The sequence below is a fragment of the Lampetra planeri genome, chromosome 25 (assembly GCF_965212315.1).
Source record: "Lampetra planeri chromosome 25, kcLamPlan1.2.h2, whole genome shotgun sequence".
Taxonomy (NCBI): Eukaryota; Metazoa; Chordata; class Hyperoartia; order Petromyzontiformes; family Petromyzontidae; genus Lampetra; species Lampetra planeri.
This window is the reverse complement of record NC_136131.1, coordinates 6653634-6678486: the sequence shown is the minus strand read 5'-3', so window position 1 is coordinate 6678486 and position 24853 is coordinate 6653634. Positions and strand designations below refer to the sequence as shown.

Below are 24853 nucleotides of genomic sequence, written 5' to 3'. Positions count from 1 at the left end.
ATGCGTTCTCCCTTTTAGCTTTACAAACAGACGGCGACGCGTGATTGTGATTGTTACAGCAAATAATCACCGGCCATGTTCAATCCACCGCTGGATGAACGCCTCCCCCGAGCTGCCGTCCCCACCTCTCACGATCCGGCGATGTAACAATCCACCAAGAGCCACCCACAACGGAGGAGGGGAGGGGGGGGATTTCATCGCTCCATCTCCTCCTCAGTGGTAGATCCTCTCTGACGCGTTTCATCCCTCGGCTGCCACATCGTCACGCATCTCGACCGCCGGCCCCGACTTCGAGCGAGGATGCACTTTGCCCCCCCGTCCCCCCCCCCCCACACTTCTCAATAATTCGTCTCTATTATAAAACCACGACAGCCAACACCACCACGCCATCATCATCATCACCACCACACATCCAGGCAAAGGCTTCATTTCTCATGAAATATTTTCCGCAGCTCCGCCCCGGCTGAAGCTAAGAAGCCCTGCTGCACTCGTGTAAACGCGACACCTCCCCCCCCCCCCCGTGTACCCCCCCCCCTCTCCTCGCTAGAGCGCCATCAGCGTTCGCGAGCCAAGCGCGCCCGCCGCCGCTTCGCCCCGACCGGCTCTCCTCAGGCTGCCCTGGCCGCCACCCGCGCTGCCGCGCCGGTAGGAGGTGGCGCACGAGTGGGACTCCCCGCCCGGGTGCTCGGGCGAGGAGAGACGCGACGCGCGGTTCCTCGCCACCTCATCCGCAAGTTGCGTGGGCTCCAGCTTCACGGCGACGAGCGGAGTCGGGTCGGGACCCCGGGGGGTATCCCCTCGCCGCCGCCGCCGCTCCTGCTGCCGCTGCTCTTCCAGGAGGTCCTGGGGGTCTCCTGCAGGAGTCGGGGAGCTGTCGGGTTCCTCGGTGGAGGGGGGCAGGCGGCAGAGCGCGCGGTGTGCGCTGAGGACGCTCTCCAGGTCCTCGCGCTCCTTCTGCAGGAGGCGGATGTCGGACTGCAGCGCCGAGCGCTCCTCCTCCAGCTTGTCGGCCTCCTGCGAGGGGGCACAGGGACCCCCCCAACTCAGTGAGCTCCAAGGTGGAGCACGCGACAGCATGTAGGGGATTGTAGGGATGCAGTAGGGAGCGCACGGTGTAGGAAGTGTAGGGTGTAGGAAGTGCAGGGAGCAAGGTGTAGGAAGTGTAGGGTGTAGGGAGTACAGGGAGCAAGGTGTAGGAAGTGTAGGGTGTAGGAAGTGCAGGGAGCAAGGTGTAGGAAGTGTAGGGTGTAGGAAGTGCAGGGAGCAAGGTGTAGGAAGTGTAAGGTGTAGGGAGTACAGGGAGCAGGGTGTAGGAAGTGTAGGGTGTAGGAAGTGCAGGGAGCAGGGTGTAGGAAGTGTAGGGTGTAAGGAACAGGGTTTAGGGAGTGCAGGGATCAGGGTGTAGGGAGTACAGGGAACAGGGTTTAGGGAGTGCAGGGTGTAAGGAACAGGGTGTAGGGAGTGCATGGGCTAGGGTGTAAGGAGCAGGGTGTCGGGAGTGCTGGGAGCAAGCTGTAGGGAGTGCAGGGAACAGGGTTTAGGGAGTGCATGGGCTAGGGTGTAAGGAGCAGGGTGTCGGGAGTGCTGGGAGCAAACTGTAGGGAGTGCAGGGAACAGGGTTTAGGGAGTGCATGGACTAGGGTGTAGGGTGTGCAGGGAACAGGGTTTAGGGAGTGCAGGGGTGTAGGGAGCAGGGTGTAGGCAGTGCAGGGAGCAGGGGTCCACTTACCGCCTGCAAGGTGTCCGTGAGCTCACGACGCCGATGTCTACATTTCGCCGCCGCTTGTTTGTTCCGCTCCCTCCGCACTCTCCGCTTCTCGTCCTCCTCGGGGTTGAGCTGGGCAGGCGAAGGGAGAGGGTTGAAGGAGAAGGGTGAGTGTTAGGGTGAGCGTTAGGGTGAGGGGTAAGGGTTGAGGTGTGGGGTCGTGCGAGTGTGACGTCTGTGACGTGAGTGATATCGGTCTAGCAAGGGTGGTGGTGGATGGGGACCCCCCGGTGGCCCTTTCCTAGGGGGCGGGAGAGGGATGCGCTGCCCGAGTCGGCAGCGGCAATGCGCAGCAAACAGTCGAATCTGGCGACTATTTTTTTTTGGTGGGTCGGTGTCGGCGCCGCAGTACGGAAGCAGAGGGCGAGGAGTGCGGGAGAGTTTGTGCGTGGTTATTGAGTATTCCCGCTCACGGCCAACACCAGTGACGATTATCTGAACCGGTCCTGGGCCTCCCCTAGGTCGACTCAGCCTGAAATGAATACCTGGTGCGGTGTGTAAACATCGCCACTAGGGAGACAAAGGCGGTCGGGCGTGGTGATGGCCACCCACCCCCTCGTGTACCGTTCCAGCCTTCATAGGTGCTCGCTAACAGCGCTTGCCCCTCCAGTCTGTTAAGGCTATACGGGGGATCTTTGTCTTGGTTATTGAGTGTATGTGAATGGTGAGTGTGTGCGTGTGGTGAGTGTGATAGATGAAGCCGGTGAGTGTGTTGGTGAGCATTGACGTGGAGGATGTGGTGGTGGTGTTGGTGTTGTTGTTCGTATGAGGCCACAGGTGCTCGGAAGGGAGGAGGTGATGCAAGACTCCAGAGATTCCAGTAACACCGCAGGAGGCTCCCTCCCCTCTCCTTGCACAAACACCCACGCTGCCATTGCGCAACCCTCGGTCAGTGTTGTGCAACCCCCTCCACTTGCCAGCAATCTTCTCACACCACGTGGCGGGTCGCTCACGCGTGCGTTTATAAAACATCGAGGACTACCCAATGTGGCGCGTAACGATGCATCGATGAATCTACAATTATGACAGTTGTTGCAATCGGTCGCATCGCAGGATCGCGAGATGGCAGTGCCTCGGGGAGGCCTTCATCCAGCAGTGGATTGCCCATGGCTGATGATGAGGCTGTGTCACTGGTGTTATGTCACGGGACGGAAGAATCGATTGCAGAACTCTCGCAGAGCAGCGCAACCCGCTCGAGTTAGCAAACGTACCGCTGAAGTGGACATCACAGAGCTACTTCTGGGAAACACATAACGCGGCGACGTCTTGGCGATTGGGTAATATCACGGACAAAAAACTAAATGGTAACAATTACACAAAAATTACACCGATTACTAAATAGAATCGTGGGACGGCGGGACAGGGAGGGATTGAGCGCATTGTCACATCTCTATTATTCACACAGCAGACAGCATTGTCCCACACTCACCTCCTCTGCGGGCCTCTTTCTCCGCGTGGGCGCCGAGGCCACGATGCGGATGACACCCGGACGCGATGGAACCCCCTGCAGAGCGTGTTGCAGCTGCTGCTGCTGCTGCTGATGATGATGATGATGAGGCTGATGATGATGAGGCTGCTGATGTTGACGAGGCTGATGATGCGCGTAGCCCATGGGGGGCCCGGGGGGCCGCGCCGCGGAGGTGATGACGCTGGGCTGGACCATCCAGCGGAGGTCGGGGCTGCTCGCCACGGCGGTGAGGGTCGGCACGAAGGGCAGCGAGAAGTCCTAGAGGGAGATGAGGAACAATTCTCTTTGTGAGTTCCACGCTGACTTGTCTCGCCAGCGTCTCTGCTGGTAACTCCACAGGACTATTCACGCACCATCTAAACCAAGGAACTTTAGTCGCGCCGTATTTTTAACGGCCAAATAAATGTCGAAATGGTAAAACAAAAAAAACTCAATAATTTTAAAGACGGGTCACCACACAATTCACTGCCCATTGGCCACCAGCAGAGAAATCGGAACCGCTGTGGAGAGGGGGCGGGTGGTGAGCCACCCCGAACGGTTCCAGCGAGAGCTCAACTCCGGGCTTACGGAGTCCGTCGCCAGAACAGCGTCCGGGACAGGCGCTGCAGTTGCTCATCTCGCACCCCCACCTCCCACCACCGCCACCACCACCTCCCACCACCTCCACCACCTCCCACCACCTCCCACCACCGCCACCACCTCCCACGTCTCGCCGTGCGGACCGCAAGGAGTTCTGCCAGAATTCACAGCAGTCTGCGTTGTGTCCATGTGTCAGTCTGTCTCGACGTGTGGGTGGGGGGGTGCGTGTCTGTGTGTGGATGTGGTAGTTTAGCGCTACGAACCCGGCGACACGAGTTTGATTGCCGCTCACGGCCAACATCAGCGACATTCATCTGAGCCGGTCCGAGGCCTCCTCCCCCCTCCAGGTTATTGAGTATTCCCGCTCACGGCCAACACCGGTGACGATTATCTGAACCGGTCCTGGGCCTCCTCTAGGTCGACTCAGCCTCAAATGAGTACCTGGCGCGGTCTGTAAACATCAGCACTAGGGAGAAATAGGGCGGCCAGGCGTGGTGTGGGCCAACCCCCGTGAGCCATGCCGGCCTTCACAGGTGATCGCTAATGGCACTCGCTCCCAAAGTCTGTCAAGGCTATACGGGGGTTCGTTGCCTTTGTGTATTTACTGATGATTACGTGCAGGGCGTGACGCGACCAACCGCACCCCTCATTACACAACCATGGAGCACGTGCTCACACACATGTACACACAAAGGTCCCCCGTATAGCCTACACGGGCCGTTGGGGCAAGTGCTGTTAGCGAGCACCTATTAAGGCAGGTCGGCACAGCACACGAGCGGATGGGTGATCAGCACCACGGCCGACCGCCTTTGTCTCCCTAGTGCTGATGTTTACTCACCGCGCCAGGTACTCATTTAAGGCTGAGTCAACATAGGGGAGGCCTAGGACCGGATCAGATATTCGTTTGTCAGAAATGGGAATCGAACTTGGGTTCCTGGGTTCGTACCGTAGCGCGCCGACCACTGCGCCACCACTCCCCATACACATGCACACACGATCAAAACATGTTTACACTCGCAGACACTCCCACACACTCTTATAAACACGCACACATACACACCCTCAACACGTACATCGACATCAAAACACCCAGAGATATGCACAGTAATGAACACAGCAAACGCCATTCGCCACTAAGTGGCGTTGACGTCACCACGGCGCCTGTGCCAGGCTACGTGCACGTTAAGGCCACGTGAAGTGTCGAACGTCCGCTGGCAAGGAGGTCACGGGACAAACCCAGGTGCCACGGGTCGACTGACTGAGATGACTGGCCGATGCACCACCTGTGTTCCCTACTGTGCCAACAGCAGTTGGCACACACACACGTCATCACACACACCCCATCCTACAGTTTCCTACACATACAGAACAGACACCACATCATGCAGCTCACCCCATCACACATCGAATCACAACATACACCCAACACTCACCCCATCACAAAACAACTGGCATTCGTTACTAAGTGGCAGTGACGTCACCAAGGCGCTTGTGCCAGGCTAGGTGCACATTGACGCCACGTGAAGTGTGTTCACGGGACAGACCCAGGTGCCATCACACACCCCCAATCACTCACACAAAGATCCCCCGTAAAGTTTTTAACAGTCAGTTGGGATAAGTGCTGTTAGCGAGCACCTATAAAGGCCGGCATGGCACAGGAGGGGATGGGTGCCCAGCACCACGCCCGGCCACCCTTGTTTTCCTCGTGGCGATGTTTACACACCAAAGAAAAAGATCCCCCGTGTAGCCTAAAACAAACTTTTTTTGCGACGAAGTGCTGTTAGCGAGCACCTATGAAAGACGACACGGCGCACACGAAGGTTGTGGCCGGCCAGCACCACGCCGGGCCAACCTCCGTGTCCCGAGCGGCGATGTTTGCCCACCGCCCCGCCACTCGCGCGCACGTGGTCCAAGCCGCGACCACAGTCCATTGCGCAAGTCGCTTTATGACATTCCAGAGATGTGCTCGCGGATGTTCGGCCCCGACCCTGAAGCTGCTAGCTGCCAGGACGGGCCCAGTGCGGAGGCGAGGGGTGGTGTGGGTAGGGGGCACTCGAGGGGGGGAGGGGGCTGGTGGGTGGGGGAGATTGTTCTGGTGGCGCCGACCGCAAGACTCTGTGTGTCTAATTGTGACGTCACCCGCACATGCAAAGTGGGCTGAGAGAGCCTGCCGTGTTCTTTGCCGACGAGCACCCGACAGTTGCGTAACCGCCAGTTCATCACCGTCATCGGACACGTGTCCACCGCGTTGCGCTGTGTGTCCCGGTGCATCGAAGCATCGATTATCAATTAATTATCGATTATTGGACCTCACGACGAGCTTCGCGTTCGAATCACGTGCTCGAGCAAGAATCGAATGGGTTTTTTTCGTCGCGATGCGAATGTGTTGTATGTAATAGGGTCACGTGATCCCCCAGCCACTGGAGGTCGCTACACTCGCCGCAATGTTATCGATGTTTTAATCGATAACCGTTATCTGGGAGGCGGCGGCCACTGGTGGAATTGCGAACCGGTAACCGCGAGTCACTCCACTGCTGGATGCTTCCACACGCCGTGCGGGTCGTGGGAATTTGACCATACTTCACCACGCCGGTCAGTGCGGGTTGTTGAAGGCGGTGAGACATACACGTGGGGACACAGAAGCACTTCATAGCCATCATCAGCCATCATCAATCAGCTGCTGGGTGAACAGCTCCCCAACGCCGTCGCCACATCTCACGATCCTGCGCCGTCCCATTCCTTCTTGTCGTTCACTCCCTCCTGAGAACTCTTGTCCGATGCCCATCGACCCCCTCTGGCCGCGAGACGCGTACCCTGCCCTAGCCCCATCAGCCCTCGGCTGCCCCCCCCCCCACCTCCGCGATGGGTAACGGACGCGAATGAATGAACAGTGGCGGCGGCTAGGGGAGAAAGCCTTCATCCAGCGGTGAATCGAGCATGGCTGCTGATGAATGAATAATCAGTGCCCCCATGGGCGCCCGGAGTGAGACCGTTATTGAGATTCGCTGGGAGGCGCGGGGGAAGTTGTCATAGGAAGAGGACCCACCTGGGGAGGGGGGGTCGGATGCACCTGGCGGAGGTGGGGGGGGGCGCGTCCTTGAGCCGGGTTGCTCACCACCGGGTGAGCGTGGGTGGTGAAGTTTCGCTCAGAGCGGGGTACAGATCCCGTTCACTCCCCCGCATTCCCTAGGTTCGGTGACCACCCCCCACCCAACCCTCCGTCTAATACTGAACACTGATCCTCTTCTCCCACGAGGTGAAGTATGTGCATTAGGATTTGGGCCGCGCAGCGCTCCACCGCAACTACGGCTGACACCCCCCGACGGTAACGCCGCTACACCACGACACCCTTCGTACTACCCCACTACTCCACCCGGAACCAACCCCCTAATTATCCCAAAACCACATCACCACACCCCTGCACCACGCCTCGCATTGCACCACGCTCCACATAAGCACACCCACGCTACCCCGACAGCTAACCCAGTCCATCAGGCTCCGCACTAAACCGCACACCACTCGACACCACCAGCACACCACCACCACCACAACCACCACGTCAAACTACCGCACCACCGATACACAACACCTACACCACGCTACACCCGGTTACCACTCAACACTCGGGAGCCGTGACCACACCCGGCAGTCCCCGCCAACCCCTCCATGCCAGGGCCGAGCCGCAGGTCACGGCGACCCCTGTTCCTCCACCCACGTGCTCCGCCTCTTACCCCCCCCGCCCCACTGCTCGCCGTCGCGTGAACCGAACTCCACAGCCGGATATTTCCGTTGCTAGAACCTCTGGCTCCGAGATACACGCAGAGAGCCTTGGTGGGTCGAGCCGAGCCGAACCACGGCCCCGAATTTCTCCCCGCGTCCACCACCCCCTACCACGGAACAACACCACGAGATGTCGACCATGCCCGTGCGCGTCGAGACGCTGCCGTGTGTATATGCGGGTTGTACCGCGTGGCCGACGTTTCGCTCCACCACGTGCTGGATCATTTATCCAATTCACAAACGTAGCGCCCGATATTATTGCGTAAATCGTGGCGATCCGTGTCCTGCCCTGTGTATCTGCTCTGTGTAGTTGTTATCTCGGTTGCTGAATACGCTCCCAGCACGTGCAGCGAAACGTCGGACTGCGTGCCGAACAACAGGCAGAGGAACCAGCCCAACCCTACCGAGAGCTTCGCGGTAGTGAGATGTACGGAATTCCACCTGTTCAGACAACATTCTTCTCATTGTGGTGCGTTATTTTATCGGTCCCCGGGGGATGATGGGAATGGAACGCGCGTAGCGAGCACGCTCTGCCACGCGGCCTGGCGATGTGAGTCAGAGACAGAGGGAGCAGCAGCAACAGCTGCCAGAGGTAGTCGACACGCATGGCATCACGCGCGGCAAAATCGATTATTGATATTTTTCGATATTTTTTCCGAAAGACTAAACAAACGAATAAGGCATTTAAAGGCAAGAACACGTAACTACAACATCGAATCGTGACAAAAATCGAATCAGCTGCCAGGTCGTTAGTACATCAGTTAGGCCACGTGGGTGATGGAACAGGGGTCAGCCTGGACCGTAAACGTGGGCCCGGTTTCGATACCTGCAAACAATGGCCATTGCCCGAAACGTTGGCACCTAATACAGTTCGATTGTAAGACAGTGATACGTTTACAACGGGGGGGAGGGGGGGTCTCACCTGTGCGCCTTGTGGGAGGGCGGGGCTGCAGGAGAAGGAGGAGCTGGAGGAGGAGCTGGAGGCGGGGGACAGGTATGGCGACGCTGCCGGCGAGCCGCTGCACGAACTCTCGCGCTCCCTCGCCGAGTCCCGGAACATGACCGCGCTCACACCTGCGCGCAGGTGAGACGTCAGGTTCTCTCTCTATCTCCTCTCTCCCTTCCTCTACGACGATCTCGACCCCCCCCCCTACCAGGTGCAGCAGGTGAGCGGTGAGCCAACCCTCCTGCACTCGCTCTCCTTCAGCTCACTCATTCCACCTACCCCGTTCTCTCTCTCTCTCCCTACCTGTCAAGGTGCGACTTAGCCTCCAGGTGAAGGCGTCAGCCGGAGGCTTAATCCCCGAATCCTCTCGGCTTTGACCGCGTGCCGGCAGCCCGCTTCGTGAACCTGAGCCGGTCCGCCCGTGGGTCACGAGTCTCCGAGTCCCGAGGCCACGGAATCCACAAAATTTCGCCGCGAGTTCCTGGACCGAGCCACGCCGTCACACCTCCTCCTCCGGCGCGTGCGCGAGCAGCGAGCGAGGAGTGATTCAGGCTCGAGGAATGGGCGCGGGTTTTTGTTCAAACGTCAACCGAGGGGGGAGGCGGGGCCCCGCTCCTATGACGCAAATGGGGGAGTTGGGGGTGGCTTTCACGGCCCAGCCGTGTCCGTGGGGAGCGGTAGGGTAGCGGTTAGCGCGCTGCACTACGAACCCGGCGAACCCGAGTTCGATTCCCGCTCACGGTCATCACCAGTGTCGATTATCTGATCCGGTGCTGGGCCTCTCCGAGGTCGACTCAGCCTCACATGAGTACTTGGTGCGGTGTGTAGACATCCCCATCCCGATCGTGTACCCTTCTGGCCTTCATAGGTGCCACTCGCTAACAAGCGTCTGTTAATAGGTGCTCGCTAACAAGAGTCTGTTCACAACAGTCTGTTCGGGTAATACGGGAACATGTATCTGTGTGCCTGGCAGGGGTGGGAATCTGAGTGTCCAAGTGTTTGTCTTGGTGTCTGTGTGTGAGTTGCCTACGTGATTGTGTTGTTGGTGTAGCAGTGGAGGCCCCCCCCCCGCGTCCGGCCTTAATAGGCGCTCGCTAACAACACTTGATCCCAAGCGTCTCTCTACGGTTGTCTTTGTGTAACTGAGTGTGGGTGGTTGCGTGTGTGTCTGTGTTGTTGGAAGTTGTGTCGTTGACTTTAAGTGTGTTTGGGTGTGTCTGTAGGGGCGTGGTTGTGTGTGTACCCACGTCTCAATGTGTGTGTGTTTGCCTGTGTCTGAGCGTCTCGTGTGAGTGCAAATGACTGTGGAGAGCGGCAGTGCAGCGTTTTTGTCTGAATCAGTCTTGTGCATCCCCTAGGTAGACTCAGCCTCAAACGAGTACCTGGTGCGGTGCGTAAACATCGCCGCGAGGGAGACAAAGACGGCCGGGCGTGCTTCTGGCCACCCCCAACCCCCGTCGTACGTGCCGTGCCGACCCTCATCGGTACTCGCGAACGGCACTTGCCCCGACACTATGCTGAGGCTATACGCGGCGCGTCTCCGCCTTTGCCTTGTGTGCGCTTATATAACCTTCGTGTAAAACGCAGTAAGACCCCACGCCCACGTGTCGCCCCCCCCCATTGCCCCCTTTAAGAGACGAGGGGTCCGCCCGGAAACGGTGACGTACGTGCCCATATTAGGCGTGGGTATGCGCGGCGCGCGCACGGACACGCGCGCGCGCGTGGACGCGCGCAGGGATTTCCTAGCGACGCGAGAGAACGAGTCCCGCACAATCCACCACAGGAACCCCCGCGACATCCTGGGGTTGGGTGACGATCTAAATTAAATTTCGATTTAAAGCTTTCGTGACTGCAGGGATTCATCTTCTTGGTTCTTTCGGTAAAGTCAAGTAGAATGGAAATAATAAAATAATAAAATAATAAAATAATAAAAATAAAACATAATAAAATAATTCTCACGACGTTTCGGCCACAACGCAAGCAGCCGTCCTCAGGTGAAGAACAGGTCTCGACAGACCTGTTCTTCACCTGAGGACGGCTGCTTATTTTATTATGTTTAATTTTTTTTTTCCATTCTACGTGACTTTACCGAAAGAACCAAGAAGATCTAAAAGAAACTATATTTGTTTCAATGTTACCACGTAAGGCACCGACTGAGGTGTGTAGATATGTTTTTCAGAAGCGACCTGGCTATTACAAAGGATAGCTCAACGAAGTGGGCTCATCACGGGGACATTTATAGCAGCCAAATACTCTAAACGCACGTTGATTGTGAATGTGGAGGAAGAAAACCTGAAGACCCGGACAAAAACATCCAACTCCAAATATACAGCAGCAGGCGTCAGGGTCGGGATCGAACCCACGACCTCCCATAAACCAGGCGAGGTAGTTAACATCTCGCCACGGCAGCGTCTCTTAGCGTCATGGTCAATCCACTGCTGAATGAAGGTCTCCTCCCCACGCCGCCATTCGTCACCGGGGCACCTGCACGTGGGTGCCGATTTCATCGCTCCGTCTCCGTGGCGACCAAACCCCGTGGACGCATTTCCTTCTCTGTCTGCCACTCCGCCCTTGTTCTCGCCCGCCCGCTCTCATCAGCACCCATCATTGTGTGGTTATCATCGCGCACGCACGCACGCGCGTGTGTGTGTTCTATCATTTTTGTATCGCTCCAAACATTGGGTGTGTGTCTTATAATCCGGTAGGAGCGGTGGTGGATCCAAGGAGGGGAGGTGTGGCAGAGGGTGTATAGGGGCCGATCGCCGTTGAGATGCCGGAAATTGATGTTTCATTGATAAATAGAATTTCACGCTGGATGTTTATTGGGATGAATGTAGGGGGCGGGGGGGGTGCTCTATTTATAACACCTTGACACACCCCACTCGGGAGGTCTCGCGATCCGTGCCTCTGAGTAGATCTGGTGACCTGATCTGTATCGAACTCCATCAACACCACCGGACACAAGTTAGGGTTGTGGGTGCGTCTTAGTTTCCGTTTCGTCTTAAATTCCAGAGAATTCAGGGAATTGTGAATTATTATAATTTAGCTTACGCACAACTTAACTTGATAACAGTTCGTCACAGGCCACGTGAGTGATGATGATGATGATAGTGGTGATTATGAAACATACGTAATTAATAATTGGGACAAATAACATTGGGCTGTGAAATTTCGATTTAAAACTTTCGTGACTGCGGGGATTCATCTTCTTGGTTCTTTCGGTAAAGTCACGTAGAATGGAAAGAATAAAATCATAAAAATAAACATGACTCATTCAGACTCTGTCTCCTCGACAGACCTGTTCTCCACCTGAAGACGGCCACTTGCGTTGTGGCCGAAACGTCGTGAGAATTATTTTATGATATTTTATTTTTATTATTTTATTATTTCCATTCTACGTGACTTTACCGAAAGAACCAAGAAGATTGGGCTGTGAGTCACATTCGCAGGGAAAAAGAAAGAAGGGGGTTAATTTGGGCCGCGAAGGGAGCGAGGCGATGAATGGGCGCAGTGAGAGGCCCGTGCGTTGGGGCCAGACTGGCACCGTGCACCCTCCCCGCCTCGCTCGGGGACATAAATAGCGAGGGGGGGGGCGGTGCTTCGGCTGTTTGTGCTCCGGCCGGGCTATATCGAGAACGAGTGACTAAATTAGAAGGCTCGTCACACAGCAAGAATGCTCATTTAAATAGTTTCCTCACAAATAACACACGCGCAACAACAACAACCAAAACCTCTATTATGGATCAAACGAGGCTCGTGTGCGCCGCGTGCGCGGTTGTTTTTGCTGCAGATAACATCCTCCAGATGTAGCTCCCACTCCGGAATGAGAGCGAGACTATGTTTAGACCCACGGAATTAGGAATGACGTTGGCAAAGTTTGTGCTCGTGAAGAAATAGAGCCAATTTTGACGTCGCTCGCTCGGAACAAATGCTAATGGCTAATCGATAATATACTCTTAGTTCTTTCGGTAAAGTCACGTAGGTAAAAAAATTAAATTACATTTAATAAAAATAAAGTAATAAAATCATTATTACTTTATTTTTTATTACATTTTATTTCATTTTTTTTTTACATTTAATAAAAATAAAGTAATACAATCATTATTATTTTATTTTTTATTAAATTTTATTTCATTTTTTTACCTACGTGACTTTACCGAAAGAACTAAGAGTATGAATCCTTGCAGTCACGAAAGCTTCAAATCTAGAATTAATCGATAATATATTCTTCTTATTCTTGTGGGGCATGAGGAAGGTAATATTGGGGGGGTCCAGAGAGCCAATGGGGTAGAATACCCCCCCCCCCCCCAAACTCAAGTCCTCAGGGCCCACCACCACGCAACCAGGTCTCTCTGCGTTTACCAATTTTCTCCTCCCCATTCAAATACAAAATTAACTCGTTTCACGCTGCACGATAATTGTTAAAGACGTCCCGCGTGGCGTGCTGAGCGATTAACGCTGCCGGCGTCACGTGGGACACGTGTACACGCACGTACACGGAACACATGAGATATCGATCTTCATTCCAATCGCGTCTATTAACGCATGGCCGTGAGAGATGGTAGCGGCTCGGGGAGGCTTTCGTCCAGCAGTGGATAGATCATGTCTGCTGATGACGAGTAAACAACAAACGCCAGGAGGCTGGGTGGCTCAGCGGTATGAGCAGTGAGCCGGCAACTCTGAAGACGTGGGTTCGACCCCGCGTTTGGGTCGCACGTGACTCGACCGCAGTGAGTTCACGGTCTCCGCCCGGCCGCCAGTGACTGCACAAAACCAGCACGGCATGAAATGTTTCCCTTTCGCGAGATGTAACTCATGTGTAACTGTTGCAAAAAAATATAATAAAACATTTCCGTTTAAACATGATGACCATCTCTCAGTGTAGACAGATAAGAGGTCACTGGGAGGAATCTCCGAACTAGTTCTGTAATATCTGCTTCCGCGGGCCGTTCCCTGAAGCAGGGTGACGCGATAGGTCCGAATGCTACTTCCTGACTTCCTCTCGTGACACACGAGGCCGATAGCGCGAGTGGAATGACATTTGAAGTGCTGGGGGGTGGTCGGCAAAAATGCCAAATATCCGTGACGAGTGAGCTGCCGCTGCATATGACTCGTGACCCCGTCCTCTCTAGAGGTTACGGCCATGGTAATTAGAAACGCAGGTGGCGGGGGGGGCAGGTCACGCGCCACGAATGACGTTCAGCCACGTCCGTAGCCACCTCCGCGTGGAGGGTGAGGGGGTTCTGATTGGACTGTGACATCTCCTGATTGGTCACGGACCGTGTACGCAGCAGTGCGTGTGCGTCTGTCCCATTGGAAAAGTATGATCACCACCACCGCCACCACCCACCGCCACCATGCAGCACCGATTACGAAAGTGGAGTTATGACCCCACCCATACGTGCGTGTGAGTTTTCTCCGGCCACGTGTTCGAAATATTCAAATCATCACGATCGCCATGAACAATCCATTGCTCGATTCAAAGCTTCCCCAAGCCGCTGCCATCCCTCGAGATTCTGCGATGTATCGATCGACAAAAAAATGACTGGCCATCCCAGCCACGTGTGGAGACAAATCAGGACGTGACCGGGCATGATGAACAGGAACCTCCTGTGTCTTGATACTCAGGATGGCTTTCCTGGGTCAACTAACGAATCGTTAATTTTAATATAATGTACTCTTCGGTTCTTTCGGTAAAGTCACGTAGGTAAAAGAAAAATATTAATAGATCACGACGTTTCGATCGCCACACAAGCAACCGTCTTCAGGTGGGAGTGAGTGACTCACCGAAAGAACCAAAGAGTATGGATTCCTGCAGTCACGAAAGCTTCAAATCAAGTTTTTTTTATGTTCCACAACTATTTTGGTGCCGCTATTTAATACAAAAGTAGTTTATAATGCCACGCATTGTCCAGAAAATGCTTACCGAGGTTCAAGACTCTTATCCGTGAGGGTTCAAGTGCTCTGAGTTGATGAGTGGGTTGGTGAGTTGGTGAGTGGGTAAGTGGGCATGCAGGTGAGTGATTGGGTGGATTAGGGACTGAGTGGTGGGTGAGTTCAAGTACCAAGAGCCGTTTGTTGAACCAGGTGAGAACTCAATAGACCAGGAGACGAGTCTCGTTTGTGGGAGTGACCCGGTTCACCAAAAATGACAACAGCAAAAAAACGAATGAAAAAATCTGAACAAAACACAACTGCTGCTGCTGCTGCGCTACACGATGAGGAATTGAGAAGAGTGTACAGACACGAATTCCCTGCAGCGCATTTCGACTCGGGTAGATGACCTCCAGGTTGAACAGGGCACAAGTTACCGGGCCAAGCCACAGAAACATTGGACATTAACCAGAAATAGGGCGACTATAGTCCGAATATGTAAACAAACAAGTGACACACGAGTCAAATGTAATCGCAAGTGAAGTTATCGTAAAGAATCGGCTGCTCAGCATCACATTGTGCTTGAGATGGGAGAGTAACTCCAAAACTTTGTGAAGAGATGGGATTTTAGGTGTGTGTGACATGAACAAAGATACATGCCCGGAGTGTCTATGGGTATCTGTGTCAGTATATGGGGTTTTTTGTGAGTCTATGAGTCTCTGTGTGGGTCTATGGGTCTCTGTATGAATATATGGGTCGTCATCAGCAGCCATTGTCAATCCACTACTAGATGAAGCCCTCCATCCCCCAGCTGTAGCATAAGCCGACAAATTCACACGCGTGGACCTGCTGCAGCTACGGCTGCAGCTACTGCTGCTTCAGCTGCTGCTGCGTCAGTGGCTGACAACCAGCAGAGTCGTGGGCGCCTATCACGGCATCGTAGCTCGTGCTGTAAGGTGTCAGTTTGAGGCTCGCGTGAGCCTCAATCTCGCGGGATTAATGGTCACAGTTCTGTTTGCGTGTAAGACCCCCCCCCCCCGCGTGGGGGAGGGGTCGGGTTCTGGGCAATCATTAACTTTACCGCGCCAAAATGTATCCTCCATAGGGTTCCAGCTAGTCTGATACCGCGCGGAAGTACACACAGTTACTTGCCAATGACAACCACCTCACCATCAACCAAGACCTCAACAATGCCACCTCGTCGCCGCCTACTCAAGTCCAGATCGCATACCCTTCTGGGATTGCGCCGCCGCTGCTGCTGCTGCTGTCACCATCCGAGAATGTCACCACCCAGATCCGGAAGAACGCTGCTGCTGCGTAAACAGAGTGGAACACCAACGCGGACGTCGATAATAATAAACCCCTCCTCATTCGAGACCCAAACATCGCCGCAACCTCCTGGCTTTGACATTCCTCCTCTTCAAAGACACTGTTGTAACCATCAACCTCACGAAAACATCAGCAGCCCGATTCTACACCACACATCCCGTCATCAATGGAAAATTAATGGCACAACAACAGTGTGGGCCGTGCAACCCAAAATTTGGACCATAGAGTAAATAAACCATTGTGGCCTGCGCTGCTTCAACGGAGGAGGAGCAGTAAAATTACGCGCTCTCTCTCTCTCATGAAGCCCTCTCGTCATGGCGAGCAGACCTCGTCGAGTTCCTGAACATATTGATGTTGCCATCACGCGCTAGAAGAGTTAAAACTTTAATTGTTTTTTTTATTTTACCAGCTAAGGCCCACTGAGCTATATAGCTACTTTTTCAGAAGCGACCTGGCCACAAATGATAGCTCAACGAACTGGCTTATCACGTGAAAATTTATAGTAGGGAAAAAATACCGGAGGACCCGGAGAAAAATCCACTTGACCACGGGGAGAACATGCAAACTACAAATATACAGGTGTGATGACAGGAGAGCCTGCATGCGGAGCGAGGGGACTAGTGGCCACGAGAGCTAATGACAGGGAGGTCAGCCGACAATACGAATGCACTCGTGGCCACGGGAGGTAATGACAGGGGTATTAGTTGTGAGTGCGAAGGGACTGGTGGCTACGGGAATGATCGAGAAGGGAGCGTGGTCAGGTGACGGAAGAGGACGGTGGAGTCTTCCGGTGGAGCGAGCGGCCAGAGTCTGCGAGAATGATCGAGAAGGGAGGCGTGGGCTCGGTTTATATATAAGGGAGATACGCGGGAGACTTAGGGGTGTTGCAGTGTGCCATCTCAAGAGAAGTGTGTCAGGTCGTGATTACGTAGGCATCAGGTCGGGATTGAATCCACGACCTCCTGCATACCAGGCGAGGCGGTTAACAGTTCGTTTGGTGATGGAAGGCGGATGCCGAGTGGAGGTTTGTTCCAGATTTCAAGTTGCTTTTGTTGACCCAGGGTGAGAACTCACGAGACCAGGGATAGAGGAGTCTCGATTGCAAACGGTGACCTGAGTCACCCAAAATGACAAAAATCAAAACAAATAAACCACAGCAATTAAGCGAATATAAATCAGCACAAAAACAACTGCGTCAACGCGGTACATCGTAAAATATCGCGCAGACATAAGGCACCGTTGAGTGTGCGTTTGGATTCTCTACCCCGGTGGAAACGGAGAGGGTGGGGGGGGTTGCGAAGCAAGGAGGAGAATCTGGAGACTTGATCACCATAATAAACTCTCTCGACCCCCCCACCCACCCGCCCGCCCCCGTGCCCCGTTAGGGGGTTCCCGTAAGCGGGGCGAGTGGAGGGGAAAGAGAAAGTTTCCCCTGCACAGGGGGTGTGTAGGGGGGTGGCAGCGAGGTGGACGCCATATAGGCGCCGGGCGAATTAAGAGTCGAATTCATATTATTTGGTTCTTTCGGTAAAGACACGTAGATAGAAAAAAATAATGAAAAAAATAATAAAAAAAGTTATTTTGCTTTTGACATTATCTTTTCTATCTACGTGAATTTACCGAAAGAACAAAATAATATGAATTCCTGCAGTCACGAAAGTTTAAAGTCGAATTGTTGGAAGCGGAGCAAGTCAGGGGCCAGCTGGTGGCTCGACATTTGTGTTTTGTTCTTGGGGCGGTGTCGGCGCCGCAGCAACTGGGTGAGGGTGATGGGGGAGGAGTCGTGAGCGACGTTGACCACCTTGACCCGGACGTCATGTGTGTGTGCCATTGTGTGTTACCGTCCGTGAATGTGAGTTGTGTGATTGGATGAGTGCGTTGTGCCGGGAGCGGTAGAGCAACGATTAGCGCGCTGCGCTACGAACCCGGCGACCCGAGCTTTTCACATTCGCGGCCAGCACCAAGGGCGATTATCTAGAACGGTCTTGGCCCTCCCCTAGGTCCGCTCAGCCTCAAACGAGCACCTGATGTGTGTAAACATCGCCACTGGGGAGACAAAGGCGGCCGGGTGTGATGCTGGCCACCCACCCGCTCGTGTGCCGTGGCGGCCTTCAAAGGTGCTCGCTAACAGCACTTGCCCCAACATTCTCTTAAGACTTTAGGTGATCCGGCGTGGGGGGGCTGGTCACACCAGACCCTAGTGCGCCATTCCGACCTTTATGAGTGCTCGTTAACAGCACTTGCGCTCAAATGTCTAAACGATCGTTGTGTGTGTGTGTCTCCGTGTGTCTGTTCGTATCTGAGCGTGTCCGTGTGTTTAATTCCGTGTGCGTGTCTTTCCGAATGTCTCTATGTCTGTATGTGTGTCTATGTGTGCGTGGCTGACATCGGTGACGAATATCTTTAACCGGTCCCTGGGCCTGCCCTAGTTCGACTCAGCCTTAAATGAGTAAACTTCAGCAACTGGAGAGAGAAATACTCTTGTTTTTTCGGTAAAGTCACGTAGGTAAATTTTTTTACATTAATAAAAGCAATAATAAAAATAAAATAATAAATCACGACGTTTCGGAGGCAACACAAGTCTCCGTCATCAGGTGGGACCGTCACAGCCAGATTTACTGTATCAAGTGAGAGAGAAAGGCGGGTTGGCGTGGTACTTTTGGCAACACATTCCCTCGTGTGCCCGTCTTGGCCTTCATAAAGGTGCTCGCTAACAGCACTTGCCCCAACAGTCTGTTAAAGGCTACACGGCGGGGGGTCTTTGTCTTTATGTGTGTCTGTGTGTCTGTGTGTGTGTCTGTGTGTGTGTGTCTGTGTGTGTCTGTGCGTGTGTCTGTGTGTGTCTGTGTGTGTGTGTCTTTATGTGTGTGTCTGTGTGCGTGTGTCTGTGTGTGTGTGTCTGTGTGTGTGTGTCTGTGTGCGTGTGTCTGTGTGCGTATGTCTGTGTGTGTGTGTACGTACGCGCGCGTGTTTGCTGTTGGCGTGCGCTCACGCACAAGGGAACATCACGTGCTCGTGTACGGGGAGGAGGGGGCGGGGGAGGAAGGCATGGGGTGGGTGGGGGTGAGGAGTGAGGGTGGGGGGGTGAGGGTGGGGGTAAGTACGGGGTGGGCGGGGGTTTGAGGGTGGGGGAGTGGGGGTGTTGGTGTTGGGGGGTGAGTAGGGGGTGGGTGAGGGTGGGGGGGTGAGGGTGGGGGGAGTGAGGGTGGGAGTGTCATGGTGGTGGGGTGAGGGTAGGGGGTGGGGTGAGGGTGGGGGGGTGAGGGTGGGAGGAATGAGGGTGGGAGTGTCAGGGTGGTGGGGTGAGGGTGGGGGGGGTGAGTAGGGGGTGGGGTGAGGGTGGGGGGGTGAGGGTGGGGGGGTGAGGGTGGGGGGGAGTGAGGGTGGGAGTGTCAGGGTGGGGGGGTGAGGGTGGGGGTCGGTGAGGGTGGGGGGTTGACATGAGGCGGGGAACTATTGTGCGGAGGAGGGGGTGCCTGAGTTCGCGGCGTGGAAACGCTGGATGGGCGAGGCGGTGGTGGGGATGATGGGGATGGTGGGTGATGGGGATGATGGGGGTGGTGGGTGATGGGGGTGGTGGGCGATGCGCGTGATGGACATGGTGGGTGATGGGGGGTGATGGGTGATGATGGGGGTCGTTGGTGATGGGGGGTGGTGGGTGATGTGGGTGATGTAAGTGATGAGGGTGATGGGAGTGATGTGGGTGGTGATGTGGGTGTGATGGAAAGACGCCGATGTTGCGTCATTTCCCGCAACACTTGGCCGCATTTCCAAGACGCGGACCCTGCTGCCCTCCTCCGCACTGCCCTCCTGTACCCTCCCCTGCCTTGCGCTGCCCTCCCCTCCCCTGGACTGCCATTCCATGCCCGGCTGCACCCCCCCCCCACCGCCATAATCCTCTGGGAGCGATGTGAGGCAGCGATCCCCGGGGATTACCGGGGCCCTCCCAACCACCGCTCTCTCCCCTTCCTCTGTACTGCCCCGTGCCCCCCTCCCCCCGCCACCGCTTCTCCCCCCCCCCTCTCCCCCCTTGTTCCACATCCACCCCTCCTCTCTTTCCTACCCCCCACCTCCCCGTGCCCCCCCGCCCCCACCCCTATGCCGTCGTGACCCCTGGCGCGCGGTGATAGCGGCGAGAGAACACATGTAGTGGGCAGCGGCGTGATGGTGGTGTCTGCTGTGATGGAGGTTGTGGGTTGTGGTGAGGTTGTTGATGATGATGATGTCGGGAGCGATAGTTCCCTTTCCCCCCCCCCAGCAACCCGAGTTTGATTCCCGCTCACGGCCAACACCAGTGACGATTATTTGATCCGTTCCTGGGCCTTCCCCTAGGTCGGCTCAGGCTCAAATGAATATTTGGTATGGTGTGTAAACATGACCACTGGGGAGGCAAAGGCGGCCGGGCGTGGTGTGCCCTTCCGGCCTTCATAGGTGCACGCCAACAGCGTTAGCTCCAAGAGTCATTTAAATGGCTATACGGGGGATTTTTGTCTTGGATGATGAAGTGGCGGCGTTGGTGATGATGAAGGTGGTGGTCTGGACGATGATGATGAAGCCTATGGCGTTCCATTATAATCAATGCACTGCTGCTGCTGATGATGAAGGCTGTTGAGCGTGTTGATGAACGAGGCCGTGTTGAACGAGCTTTTTTGCTGCGTGCGGGACAAGGAGATTAGTGAGCGAGTTGGCGCGCCCCGGGGCCTCCAAGCGCCTGCGTCAACGTGGGGGGGGGGGGTGATTCATTCATCGGTGACGTCGCCTCGTATGCGCGTCTCGTCTGGCTCTCGGCTGAGACGCGCTCGACACGTCGAGACATCTCCGACCTCGCTGCGTTCCCTGCGCGGAATTTCAACGGCAACGATATTGGAAAAGCGATGCCCTTCGACGAGCCCGATACAATAACGGGCGAGCTTCGTTCATCGCGAGAGCCCTGTCATAGAGAACACCTCACTACAAATACGAGGGGAACACACTCGAGATATCCGCACAGATGGAATCAATCAATGCAGCTGTTGTACTGTACTTCTTTTGGCCATCTCGCAGCCCGGCGAGGTTTAGGGAGTTTCACAAATCTCTGCTTGATCCACCAACCCTCGCCTCCAAAGCGCCAGATGACAGGCGCATCTGGCCAGGGTTATTTGTTTGGCTTTTTGTTGCTGTTGTTCGCGGAGGGGGAGGGGGAAAATCTTGTTCAGAGCTTCACAAAAACACTGAGGAGGAGGAAAAGCAAAACAACACGAACACTCTCTCTCTGCTGAAGCCCTCCCGTCGTGGCCAGCATTAGCAGCAGACTTCGACATTGTTGGCATCGAGCTCCTGAACCACAACACCGCTGCTGCTGCCATCATCATCATCACACAAGGCAAGAGTAGCATATCTTTATATTTTACTCGCCACTTACTCGAACTCAGAAGCATGGTCGCTGGGTTCATAGCGGAGCGCGCTAATCACTCCGCCCCCCCCCTTCCCCCACGCAGTGGGTTCTACACCTGGCCTGGACTAAAGGGACTGAGCGAGTGACTTTAATTGCTGCCCAGAAGCGGCCGATGTGGACTTTGGAGCTCGCGTCTCGGCGGAGGCGATGGCCCCGTCCCGGTGGAGCAGCTGCTGCTGTCGAATGTGCCCCTTGCTGTCCGTATTGTACTGTTTGTTGTTGTAACTTTCTCAGCTGTCCCTACTGGACATCTGTGAAAAAGAGCTTCATAGATCATCGGATTCCTTCTCCAGTCTAAATAAAGAATCTGATTCTGATAGCTGCGACTCTTGAGGCTGCTGGTGCTCGACACCGTGCGAACTGCACTCAGCCTTGGGGCATTATGCAAACAACACAAACGTCAGCGATTCAAATTTCGATTTAAAGCTTTCGTGACTGCAGGGATTCATCTTCTTGGTTCTTTCGGTAAAGTCACGTAGAAGGGAAGTAATAAAATAATACAATTAAAACATAATAAAATAATTCTCACCGCGAGAATTATTTTATTATATTTTTATTATTTTATTACTTCCCTTCTACGTGACTTTACCGAAAGAACCAAGAAGACGTCAGCGATTCCTGAAGAACTGGATTGTTATCCTCTTGCCTCAAATCACCATAAACATACATTCTAACAAATGTGACCGACTGACAGGCAGCATTTGTTGGAGCCGGATAACTGTGGAGCGGTTTCGTCGTCATTATGACTCATCAGTAGTACAGCATAGTCACTGCTGAAGTCTGCCTATGGGGACCGCTCATGTGGAGTGTTCCGTAGAGTCAGAGTCTCTTCCGTAAAAGTGACCAAACGCCCGACGAGTCTCGGATCTCCTGGAAAAATCCGCGTTGCGATTGCGTCACTGCGCGCAGTGCGCACGTGTACGTGTGTACGTTCGGGGGAGCGGTGGTTTAATGATTAGGGCGGTGCGGTCCAGACTTCGATTGGGGTGTTTATTTTTAAATGTGTTTCGGCCAATGTATGATGAATGTTTAGTGTACACGTGGCAGAAGGACAATTGAACACCCGCAGAAAACACACGCGATTCACCATCCAAGCCCCATCCAGACTCAAATCCCTCTTAAGAGTCGGAGACCCAAAGCTCGCATGAGACTGTCTCTCCGTCCAGGCGCTGTTAAACATTTCCACGCGAACGAGAAACATTTCCGCAGGTGGTCGCGGCGTCATAACAAGTTCTGCAAAAAAATGTTCCTGAAAATAAACTTATTAGAATCGGACCACGCATTTTGGTGACTTTACACGACCACGCTCACCCACCGCACACACACGCACGCGCGGACACGCACTTTCCTGCAGCCGGAGCGGCTAATTTGGATTGTTTTGCCAATTTGAGTCGGTCTCGGAAAGAACAAATTTGAAAAACCACAACTTGCTCACTTCAGTGAGGTGTGAGGAGTGAGCTGAGCGGGTGGGTGAGCCGAGAGGGGAGTGAACTTGGAGACGGGAGGTGTCAATTTATTTATGCACGGCAAAGATTGTAATCAGTGCATACGTCCGATGATGTGTCAGAAACACGGACACTTAAAATAAGAAAATGGAACAAAAGCTGTGACGGTGCGCGAGGAGGGCATAGAGAGCGACATCCCCGGAATCGCTTTTAAAGACGTGGATTTAGGGAGTATACACAGGTGAGACATCTAGGAAGAAGAGGATATATCGCGACGAGAGGTTGTCCATGAGGCCATCCTCCGAGGAAGATGGAGCGATGAAAAAAGGTGTCAGTTTTGTTGCCAGATAAAAGGGTAAAAAACCAATTATCATCGTTTGCTACTGGCAAATGAGGTTCCAATGGTGAAAATGTAATGTTATTGCGGGAACCCCATCTCGCGGACAATTTCTTGCTCCCATTGCTTTGGGGCAAAATCGCTTTGAAAGACGTGGATTTAGAGAGTATACACAGGTGAGACATCTAGGAAGAGTGCGCTCAGGCAGGAGGATATATCGCGACGAGAGGCTGCCCAGGAGGCAATCCACCGATGAAATCCGCTCGTGTGCAGCTTGGTGCTTGGTGGATCGTTACATCGCCACGGCACCGTGAGAGATGGCGGCGGCTTGGGGAGGAGGCCTTCATCCAGCAGTGGATGGATCACGGCCGAATGTGATGGTGATATGCGGATCACATTCTGTTCCACTTAGGGCGATGGGGCGAACAAAACTGTACAATAGAGACAGCAAAATGTCGATTCTTTAATGTTTGTTTCTCTCCAGATCCTGATAATTGCATTGCTGGGGGTCAGTATGCACACGCGGATTATCGTTATAGTTAAACCCACACACACACACAGTGGAACTGGTACTGCCAAAACATTCCCAATTATGAAACATTTACACCCCACAAATCACTCAATTGGGATCGCACACGCGGCACCACCGCTCCCTACTGTGAATATAAAGAGTCTTGAGACTCAATGATGCTCTCCTAGATAAACAAATAGAATTATTAGACATTATCATGGCACAGAAGACAAAGTTCCCCCATGTAGCCTGCAATTGACTGTTGGGGACAAGTGCTGTCGGCTGAAAGTAGGGACGGCGCACGAGAAGGTGGTGTGGCCGGAAAACAACGAACGGCCGCATTTTTGTCTCCCCAGTGCTGAGGTTTTATACATTGCACGAGGTACTCATTTATGGCTAAGTCGACCTAGGGGAGACCCAGCTATCACTTGCCACCGACGTTAGCGTCACGGCTCTCACCCCCCTCCCCCCACGCCGTGGTCTGTGTCTCCTCCTTGCCCGACTATGTGGCGCCTCCAAGTGGCAAAGGGGGGAGGCTTCCAACACTCACCCAAGAGCCGAATGGCTCACAGGGCTAAACCTAATAAATGAACTTGAACTTGAACCAACCCTCACCAGAGCGAGGGTCGCTTGTAACCAATAAGTCGCCCACTCCCCCCTTGTCCAATCGAGTTATTTACTTTTTAGTGCACTCTAAAATAAAATCGTTGTTTAAAAAAAAAACTTTTTAAAAGGAGTTTTTTTGTTATTTTCTTTGAACTATATCCGTGACTTTACCGAAAGACCCAAAGCATATAGATAAATCATTGTTGGCTGTACACGCGTCTGACGGACACTTGCGCTTTGTGCAGGGTGCTTAAAAAACAAAGTTAACACTTCTGAGAATTTTGCAACAATACCACGAGAAATGTGCTGCTAATGGTGAACAAGTGGGAGACTTATATTCTTGGTTCTTTCGGTAAAGTCACGTAGAAGGAAAACAATAAAATTATTTTAAAAAATATTTGCGAGAATTTAATTGTTTTGTATTTTCATTATTTTATTATTTCACTTCTACGTGACTTTACCAAACGAACCAATAATATGAATCCCTGCAGTCACGAAAGCTTTAAATAAAAATGTAAGTGTGAGACTCTTTGAAGCTATTAACATACATTTGTTATCATGTTATAGTGTATTATAATACGTTATTTAACCATTAAAAACGATAGTCCCATGTAAGTGTTAACATTTATTTGAAGGGTCCTGTTGAATATTTGGACGGACGCGCAATCGAGCGATGACGTCATCTTGGCCAACGTCATTGTGCGGTGTCGCAGACGGGACCGAACACGGGGGGTGACGTCATAAACGCGCCTCTGATTACACCGATGTCATCGCGTCCT

At 53.7% G+C, this 24853-nt stretch overlaps 1 protein-coding gene and 1 long non-coding RNA gene across 6 annotated transcripts; one reads left to right on the top strand and one right to left on the bottom strand.

Moving 5' to 3' along the window:
- Positions 1–510: 510 nt before the first annotated feature.
- LOC144727335 (fos-related antigen 1-like) lies at positions 511–10066 on the bottom strand. 5 transcript variants are annotated; one of them, XM_078606079.1, is made up of 5 exons: positions 9921–10066; positions 8515–8666; positions 3195–3491; positions 1730–1837; positions 511–1014 (listed from the first exon to the last, which is right to left on the bottom strand). In XM_078606079.1, exons 1-5 carry the CDS (start codon positions 10018–10020, stop codon positions 544–546), a joined length of 1128 nt encoding a protein of 375 aa, XP_078462205.1. In that variant the 5' UTR covers positions 10021–10066; the 3' UTR covers positions 511–543. The 5 variants fall into 5 exon arrangements, with proteins under 5 accessions (XP_078462205.1, XP_078462207.1, XP_078462206.1 ...); XM_078606081.1 differs by lacking the exon at positions 9921–10066 and adding an exon at positions 8842–9897; XM_078606080.1 differs by lacking the exon at positions 9921–10066 and having other exon boundaries at positions 8515–9898.
- LOC144727345 (uncharacterized) lies at positions 8553–10463 on the top strand. Its single transcript, XR_013587369.1, has 2 exons — positions 8553–8676; positions 8850–10463. It is a non-coding gene; the product is annotated as an uncharacterized LOC144727345 (long non-coding RNA).
- Positions 10464–24853: the final 14390 nt, after the last annotated feature.